The sequence below is a fragment of the Ips typographus genome, linkage group LG5 (genome assembly GCF_016097725.1).
Source record: "Ips typographus isolate SLU linkage group LG5, UJ_Ityp_2.0, whole genome shotgun sequence".
NCBI classification, from domain to species: Eukaryota; Metazoa; Arthropoda; class Insecta; order Coleoptera; family Curculionidae; genus Ips; species Ips typographus.
The window spans coordinates 9119829-9129170 of record NC_138426.1 but is presented as its reverse complement, the minus strand read 5'-3'; the positions used below and the strand labels follow the sequence as shown (position 1 = coordinate 9129170).

The following is a 9342-nucleotide window of genomic DNA, read 5'->3' as shown; positions in this document are numbered from 1 at the left end:
CGTGACAATATTAAAAGTAAGGTGATAAAAAATCTTTATTTCGGCATATGCAGAGATATAACACCCTAAAACGTTGTATATAATCTTAGATACAAAAATAAATTATTAAACTACTATTGCTAAACATATACATATTGGCACAATATAGTATTAATTTTCAAGACAATATTACACACTTCTTAATTAAAATTAAAAGTAAATAGGAAAACCTTATGTAGTTTATATCTAACTATCTTTAAAATTCGAATTTCTAGTTTATCAATTGTGAACAGGAATGTGTTAGCACCAACTATAGGTTTCGCTGACAAACAAAAACAAATCCAGCACCTTTTGTGGTAACCTGGTTCTTCGAACTAACCCATTTAGACTAACAAAAATCACATTAAACTGGAATCGGAACCTAATACAAGTAGTTCTTGGGCACTTCGTCGATGGGTTCGGCGCAGGTGCCCATCTGTTTCAACTTGACCAACGACCTCGACCTACAATTTTCGATTTCCAAGAAACAGGTGTTGCTGTAGGTCATGCCGTCGGTACCGCAAACCGGGTCGTAGTAGGTGGGGCAGATCTTTTGACAACCCTTGAACAGGAACCCGGCGATGCACCGTTTCATCGGTACCACAAAAACGTGTTTCCTGCAATCAAGTCACATTTGGTTTAGTTTCAAAATATTTCAGTATTTTCTTTTGTCATTTGTCATCCTCTTATAAAGATCTTAAAGGAAATTTTAGGTTAATTAGTTAGCTTGGTCCAGTAATGGCTCCCATTTGGTATTTTTTATTCTTTTCATGGTTTTGTTCTTGAGAATTAGATTACAAAAGCTATAGCTTTTTTACTCGTAAATGACCTCTTGCAATATGCCAAAACAGTTGAGTTGCAATTTCTAAACTTTAACTGTCTAAACCTCTAAAACATTGAAATTAATCTGAAAACCATGAAAACTGACTTAAAAGACAAATTTTAGGACTTAAATCCAATATTTTGAGGTTTGAATACAATTTCCAAAACTGGAGCCTTGAAATTAGTCTGAAAACCATGAAAACTGACTTGAAAGACAAATTTTAAGTCTTGAAGTCAATTTTCTAGGGTTTGGAATTAATTTTCAAGACTGGAAGTCTGAAAAGCGTGCAAACTGACTTTAAAGGCGAAACTCAAGCTTTTAAGGCAATTTTTTCAGGTTTGAAGTCAGTTTTTAAGACTCGAGATTTGAAACTAGTCTGAAAACTATGAAAACTGTTTTGGAATGCAGATTTTAAGCCTTTAAGTCAACTTTCATGGGTTTCAAGTACATTTTTAAAACTAGGGACTTGAAGCTAGTCTGAAAACCTTGCAAACTGACTTGAAAAGCAAATTTTAAGCTTTCAAACTAATTTTTATGGGTTTGAAGTCAATTTTCAAGACTGGAGACTTAAAGCTAGTTTGCAAACTCATTTGAAAAGCAAATTTTAAAACGTAAAGTAATTTTTTAGGGTTTAAAGACAACTTTCAAGACCGAACTCTTGAAATTAGTCTGAAAACCATGAAAAGTGACTTGAAAGGCACATTTTATGCCCTTAAACTAGTTTTCATTGGTTTGACGTCAATTTTAAGACAGGGGACTGGAAATCATTTTAAAAACCGACTTAAAAAGCAAATTTTAAGCCTTTAAGCCAATTTTCTTGGGTTTCAAGTCAATTATCAAGACCAGAATTTTGAAATTAGTCTGAAAACCGACTTGAAAGGTATAATTTAAACTTTCAAACTAGTTTTCATTGGTTTGAAGTCATTTTTAAGACAGCACACTGGAAATTAGTCTAAAAACCATGAAAACTGACTTAAAAGGCAAATTTTAAGCTTTCAAGTTAATTTTCATGGGTTTGAAGTCAATTTTCAAGACTGGAGACTTGAAGCTAGTTTGCAAACTGACTTGAAAGGCAAATTTTAAAACTTAAAGTCATTTTTTTGAGGTTTGAAGGTAACTTTCAAGATCGAACTCTTGAAATTAGTCTGAACACCATGAAAAGTGACTTGAAAGGCACATTTTAAGTCTCCAAAGCATTTTTTATTGATTTGACGTCAATTTTAAGACAGGAGACTGAAAATCAGTTTAAAAACCATGAAAACCAACTAGAAAGGCAAATTTTAAGCCTTCAAGCCAATTTTCTTGGGTTTGAAGTCAATTATCAAGACTAGAGTTTTGAAATTAGTCTAAAAACCGACTTAAAAGGCATATTTTAAGCTTTCAAACTAGTTTTCATTGGTTTGAAGTCATTTTTAAGATAGCATACTGGAAACTAGTCTAAAAACCATGAAAACTTACTTAAAAAGCAAATTATAAGCCTTCAAGCCAATTTTCATGGTTTTGAAGTAAATTTTTAAGACTGATTTGAAATTAGTCTGAAAACCATTAAAACTGACTTGAAAGGCACACTTTAAGCCTTTCAACCAGTTTTCATTGGTTTGACGACAGGGGACTGGAAATCAGTCTAAAAACCAAGAAAACCGACTTGAAAAGCAAATTTTAAGCCTTCAAGCCAATTTTCTTGGGTTTGAAGTTAATTCAAACCCAAGATCAAGACTGCAATGTTGAAATTAGTCTGAAAACCGACTTGAAAGGCATATTTCAAACTAGTTTTCATTGGTTTGAAGTAATTTTTAAGGCAACATACTGGAAAGTAGTCTAAAAACCATGAAAACTGACTTGAAAATCAGATTTTAAGCCTTCAAGCCAATTTTCTTGGGTTTGAAGTCAAGTTTCAAGACTGCAGACTTGAAATTAGTTAAATTCCGTATCTCGGCCATTTTTACGGTTTCAGGGCACGTAAAAACCTCAAAACGCTCATCTAAAACTGGTCTTTTACCTTGTGCTAACCGCAACACGATTGAACATATACAAGGTGTCCAAAAAACAAAAATAAAAACCCAAAAACTGTATTATTTTTTGGGTTTTAAGGACCGTAAAAGCATCAAAATGTTAGTCTTGAAATTCTCTTTTACCTCTTCTAAGCAAAAATGGACTTTCAAATCGTTATTTCCCTCTTGTTCTTCAACTGTATGTAAACTTACCCGCAATTTTTTCGTTTCATTTCACACTCGCTCCTGTAGATTTTATTGTCCGAACCACAGACAAAATTGCGATCTTCTGGACATTTTTCATTGCAAGCAGCGGTGGTTCTGCAATGTTGCAAGGGCACCTCGATCACCAGTTGTCCACACGTGTCTTTTTTCAAATGACATTTTGACCTGTAAAAATTTTCATTTGAATGTGAACTGATTAATTAGTTTAGTAGGAAGTAAATTTGGCTAATTACTTTTCGCTTCTAGGTTTAGATTAAGGGCAGATTACACATCCATTATCAAGTTTGTTGCCTTCTGGGTAATTGCTTTTGAAACAGAGGGTTAATAAATTTTCGCTTTTGTTTTAAAAGCAAATTTTATTGCTTCTTATTCGTTTTAATTGGGTTGTGCAACTAGAAAACGATGAACTCGCAGAAGAGTTACGGCCACACAATGAAATTTGCCCACCAGTAATTGAAGCAATTAATATAAAGGTTATTAATGGCGACGTTTCAATCGAAGCCACTTTAAATTGCTAAGAAATATCGAGTCCATCAATAAGAACAGCTTCATTTTATCTCTCGAGTAATACGTCAGCCGTTTTGATTAATCACTTCTATATGCAGCTTGACAAATTGGCACATTACCAGTCTGGTCTCGCTAGTTACAAACCAATATTCCAACTTTAATACAAGCAATTCGGAAGCGAAGTTTGTATTGAAGACTAATTATATTGCTCCTCCCAAATTTATAACGATTTCACGTGTCGGAAAATTAAAGAGGACATTCAAGCTACAATTTTGCCTGATAGACACATTTTAGTGCAACTCAGGTTTTCTGATGCAATATCTCAGTTACTAGACACTTAGTTGACAAATTAAAGAGAATTGACGTATCTGTTATGTGTCAAAATATACTAAATTCAACAGTTTCCACTCAACAGTAAACCACAGGTGGTTTAATATACTAATTTGAAGCTCTTTCTGCAGTGATTTCACAAGTTTCTAACTTGGATTCTACATTGCAAAACAAATTCAACTCTACTTACTTGTAGACATTTCCGTCACTTCCGCACACTGGCTCTTCTTCTACATCATTATCGCAATTTTCTGGACAGTAATCCTCCTTCAGTTGAGTGCAATTGCCTAAATGGGCAAATTGCACGCCCTTTATGCACGTAGCCAGATTCAGCTGACATTGGTTGGTGTAGGTACGAGCGTCCGTCCCACACACCGGATCATATTCCGTTGAACATTTCGGTTTCATGCACTTGGTAAGGCGGTTTTTGCATTTTTCAAAGTCGACCTTAACCACTCTACGGATATTTCTAAAACAAACAGTTATTATACATTTGCTAGAAGGAGGAATAATACAAGAATTTATAAGGATTGCAGTTGCGTGCACTGTTGGCAGAAAAATGTTATTGAGTACACCATTTTTGACATTATTCAACACAAATGACAACGTTCTGAAGAAACTACAATTTTGTTGCACAAAATTCACACTTTTAGAACTAAAAATCTGAAAAAAAGTTTCACTGATATTGTCTTCTATCAAAAAATCAAGACTGTAACTTAAAACTTAACTTAACAGGGAAAAATACGCAGAAAATCAACTCTAATCGTTCTAGAAGCTTTTGAAACTTTCCAGAATGTCCTAGAAGCTTACAGAGATTCTCAGGAGCTCCCAGAAAGCCTCAGAAACTTCCTAGGCAGGCTGTATTAAACTTCTGGCTGCATTCTATACAGGATGGTCACAAATGCATATTTTTGACTTTTTCGACCAAAGCACTGGTTTGACAGGCCATAACTTTGATTGGGTGAGAGCTACAGAGTGGACTGTTTTATCAAAATGGAGCTAAAACAATGTTTTATTTGGCCACCTTATACAACTTGCTCAGAAAAGTTTTTAGTGACAGTGCCAGAAGGAAAATCATCAAAGTGGCACCAAGCTATTTCCAACAAAGCAGTGTTTGGTTTGACAGGCATAACTTTGATTGGGTGAGAGCTACAGAGTGGATTTTTTTATCAAAATGTAGCTAATGCATTATTTGACCACTCTGTTCAATTTAACCAGAAAAGTTTTGAGTAACAGCGCCAGAAGGACAAACGTCAAAGTAACATCAAGCTAAAGACAACAAAGCACTGTCTGGTTTGACAGGTTGTAACTTTGATTGGGTGAGAGCTACAGAGTGGATTTTTTTATCAAAATGTAGCTAAAGCAATGCTTTATTTGACCACTCTGTTGAATTTAACCAGAAAAGTTTTTAGTAACAGCGCCAGAAGGACAAACGTCAAAGTAACATCAAGCTAAAGACAACAAAGCACTGTCTGGTTTGACAGGCTGTAACTTTGATTGGGTGAGAGCTACAAAGTGGATTTTTTTATCAAAATGTAGCTAAAGCAATGATTTATTTTACCACTCTGTTCAATTTAACCAGAAAAGTTTTGAGTAACAGCGCCAGAAGGACAAACGTCAAAGTAACATCAAGCTAAAGACAAAAAAGCACGGTCTGGTTTGACAGGTTGTAACTTTGATTGGGTGAGAGCTACAGAGTGGATTTTTTTTATCAAAATGTAGCTAAAGCAATGATTTATTTGACCACTCAGTTCAATTTAACCAGAAAAGTTTTTAGTAACAGCGCCAGAAGGACAAACGTCAAAGTAACACCAAGCTAAAGACAACAAAGCACTGTCTGGTTTGACAGGTTGTAACTTTGATTAGGTGAGAGCTACAGAGTGGATTTTTTTATCAAAATGTAGCTAAAGCAATGATTTATTTGACCACTCTGTTCAATTTAACCAGAAAAGTTTTTAGTAACAGCGCCAGAAGGACAAACGTCAAAGTAACATCAAGCTAAAGACAACAAAGCACTGTCTGGTTTGACAGGCTGTAACTTTGATTGGGTAAGAGCTACAGAGTGGATTGTTTTATCAAAATGTAGCTAAAGCAATGATTTATTTGACCACTCTGTTCAATTTAACCAGAAAAGTTTTTAGTAACAGCGCCAGAAGGAAAATCATCAAAGTGGCACCAAGCTAAATCCAACAAAACACTGTTTGGTTTGACAGGTCATAACTTTGATTGGGTGAGAGCTACAGAGTGGATTTTTTTATCAAAATGTAGCTAAAGCAATGATTTATTTGACCACTCTGTTCAATTTTACCAGAAAAGTTTTGAGTAACAGCGCCAGAAGGACAAACGTCAAAGTAACACCAAGCTAAAGACAACAAAGCACTGTCTGGTTTGACAGGCTGTAACTTTGGTTGGGTGAGAGCTACAGAGTGGATTTTTTTAGCAAAATGTAGCTAAAGCAATAATTTATTTGACCACTCTGTTCAATTTAACCAGAAAAGTTTTGAGTAACAGCGCCAGAAGGACAAACGTCAAATTAACATCAAGCTAAAGACAACAAAGCACTGTCTGGTTTGACAGGTTGTAACTTTGATTGGGTGAGAGCTACAGAGTGGATGTTTTTATCAAAATGTAGCTAAAGCAATGATTTATTTGACCACTCTGTTCAATTTTACCAGAAAAGTTTTGAGTAACAGCGCCAGAAGGACAAACGTCAAAGTGGCACCAAGCTAAATCCAACAAAACACTGTTTGGTTTGACAGGTTGTAACTTTGATTGGGTGAGAGCTACAGAGTGGATTGTTTTATCAAAATGTAGCTAAAGCAATGTATTATTTGACCACTCTGTTCAATTTAACCAGAAAAGTTTTGAGTAACAGCGCCAGAAGGACAAACGTCAAAGTAACATCAAGCTAAAGACAACAAAGCACTGTCTGGTTTGACAGGCTGTAACTTTGATTGGGTGAGAGCTACAGGGTGGATTTTTTTTATGAAAATATAGCTAAAACAATGATTTATTTGACCAGTTTGTACAAATCCCTCGGAAAACATTTTAGTAACATTGCCAGGAAGAAATACATCAAAGTGACACCAAGCTCAAGCCAATAAAGCACTGTCTGGTTTGAAAGGTCATAACTTCGGTTATGTGAGGGCTACAGAGTGGATTTTTTTATCAAAATCTAGCTAAAGCAATGCATTATTTGACCACTCTGTTCAATTTAATCAGAAAAGTTTTGAGTAACAGCGCCAGAAGGACAAACGTCAAAGTAACACCAAGCTAAAGCCAATAAAGCACTGTCTGGTTTGAAAGGTTATAACTTCGGTTATGTGAGGGCTACAGAGTGGATTTTTTTATCAAAATGTAGCTAAAATAATGATGTACTTGACCACCCTGTAGAACTGACCACTGTTCAATTTTTCCAGAAAAATTTGGGCTAACCCAGTATACAGGATGTACCGAATTTTAAAGGTTTGTGTATTTTTGCAAAACAAACTTAAGTCTGTGCAGTGTGACTTATGTGACTCCAAATTTTTACAAAACCATTCTTATGTTCCTAGACTAAGAACGAATAGCGTCTCAGCTAATTTTGAAAATGCATAGTATAATTGAAACCATTACCTAAATTAGAACAAATTTGTTTTAAAAACACGTCATTTCTGTGAAAGAAACAGTAAAAATGGCAAAGATTAAGAAAATCTTGGTTAAAATCGTTATCTGAGTTTTTCTAATCGATTATCATGGTCAAGGCATGTTCTAAACTAAACTAATAGCACATTTTACCAATTAGCTAGTGCATATATCCTGTATATTTAGCTAATTTTAGTGCAGATATTTACGAAAAGTCTCATTATTGTCTTCTGCATATAATTTTGTAGTTACTGATGACATTTTTGCCATCCAAAAAAATGATCTTTATCGTTACCAAACTTGAAAAAATGCTACTTTGTGGGGTTCAGTCCAAATCAAGGAAGGATTGTTGTTGATTGTTGATGCTGAAAATGCAAAAAACCGTACGAAGTCAGATATGTAATACTAAATTGGAAAAAAATCTGTACGACGCCAGATTTGCTAAGAACTTGGTACTAGAAAGAACATATCCTCCATTTTAGTTTATTTTTAGTTATTTAAATATAATTAATGGAATATTTACCCGCAATTGAGCATCTTAAGTTCACATTCGCTTCTGTAAACATAACCATCCGAACCGCAGGTAGGTTTCTCCACTTCGCCTGCGCAACCAACAGGACAAGACGCTGCTTGAGACGTGCGCTCCTGACCTGAACAGTACGCCATTGGCACTTCAAACACGTGTTTCCCACAGTTTTTGGACTTCATTTTACACACGTTGGTGTAAACCTTCCCATCAGAACCGCATGCAGGTCTGGCGTTTCTCCAACACGACTCCCTGCAATGTCTGGTGGTTTGGCAGTACTTTTTGTTGGTTTTTACTACTCCCTGCCTGCGTTTAGAGTTTTTTTTTCACTACTACAAAACTAGACTAGATGGAAGCAATTACCCGCAAGTGAGCAGCTTCATCTGACAGGTACTTTTGTACACATTACCATCGCTACCACAAATTGGTCCATCCAGTGGTGCTTGTTTACAGTCAACCGGACAATTTTCTCGATGGGCACTAATGTTGTTACACGGCCCCAAATGAGACAGGGCTATACCTAATCTGAAAGAAAAGCTCTACTTGTAGGATTTGTGTTATAAAGACCAAACAAGAAGAAAGATGCTTTAAATGCTAACTTTGAAGTTTATAAATTTGGAAGACTTTAACTTGTCTGTGATGAAAAGCAGGGACCAGAATCTTCCAGAAGAAGAGTTGTGAGAATGTGACAAAAACAGCTAACAATGCCAAGTGACTGTCATATTCTACATACTCTTGCCAACTGCCTTCTCCCCCAGGAGAAGACTAATCTGTGCAATTAATGCGCTATCGTCTGCGAATTTTTCAAAAACTGCTTTTCAAAATATACTGTTTACAAAAATGAGTTGTCAATTGGTAAAGCTGGCTTAGTAGAAATGCAGTAGTGAGTTTATATATGAGTAGTTTTACCTGCAGATTTCTACCTGGAGCATACAGCGATTTAGGTAAGTACGACCGTCTGTACCACAAACTGGATCTTTTTCTGAGCCGCATTTGTGTTCGCATTTGGATCCGGCATGACGTTGACACAGTCCCGGATCAGTAGCCAGTTGAACTCCTAAAAACTAGAAATTCGTAACATTGCAAAGGAAATGGTGGTTGAAAATGACCTTTTCCGCAGGTTTTTTTCCTCATTTCGCAAATGTTGGGGTAGATAATCCCGTCTGATCCGCAGACTGGGTCTCCGTAAGCGTTTTGCTGACATATTCTTGGACATGAAGCATCTCTCAACGCCAAGACTTCTGTTGAAAAATAAGAATTATTAGTTGGAGTGAGAATGCCATCACTTAATTCTAACT

At 35.8% G+C, this 9342-nt stretch overlaps 1 protein-coding gene across 1 annotated transcript in view; it reads right to left on the bottom strand.

Moving 5' to 3' along the window:
* Positions 1 to 17: 17 nt before the first annotated feature.
* LOC145728883 (serine protease inhibitor dipetalogastin) overlaps positions 18 to 9342 on the bottom strand; it is a 32117-nt gene continuing 22792 nt past the window's right edge. Inside the window, exons 2-8 of the mRNA XM_081979400.1 lie at positions 9154 to 9285; positions 8954 to 9101; positions 8408 to 8569; positions 8042 to 8350; positions 4085 to 4363; positions 3046 to 3222; positions 18 to 635 (exon numbers count right to left, since the gene is read on the bottom strand). Of these exons, the coding sequence (XP_081835526.1) occupies positions 401 to 635; positions 3046 to 3222; positions 4085 to 4363; positions 8042 to 8350; positions 8408 to 8569; positions 8954 to 9101; positions 9154 to 9285 (1442 nt within the window). The 3' untranslated portion in view covers positions 18 to 400. The remainder of the gene's footprint in view (positions 636 to 3045; positions 3223 to 4084; positions 4364 to 8041; positions 8351 to 8407; positions 8570 to 8953; positions 9102 to 9153; positions 9286 to 9342) is intronic.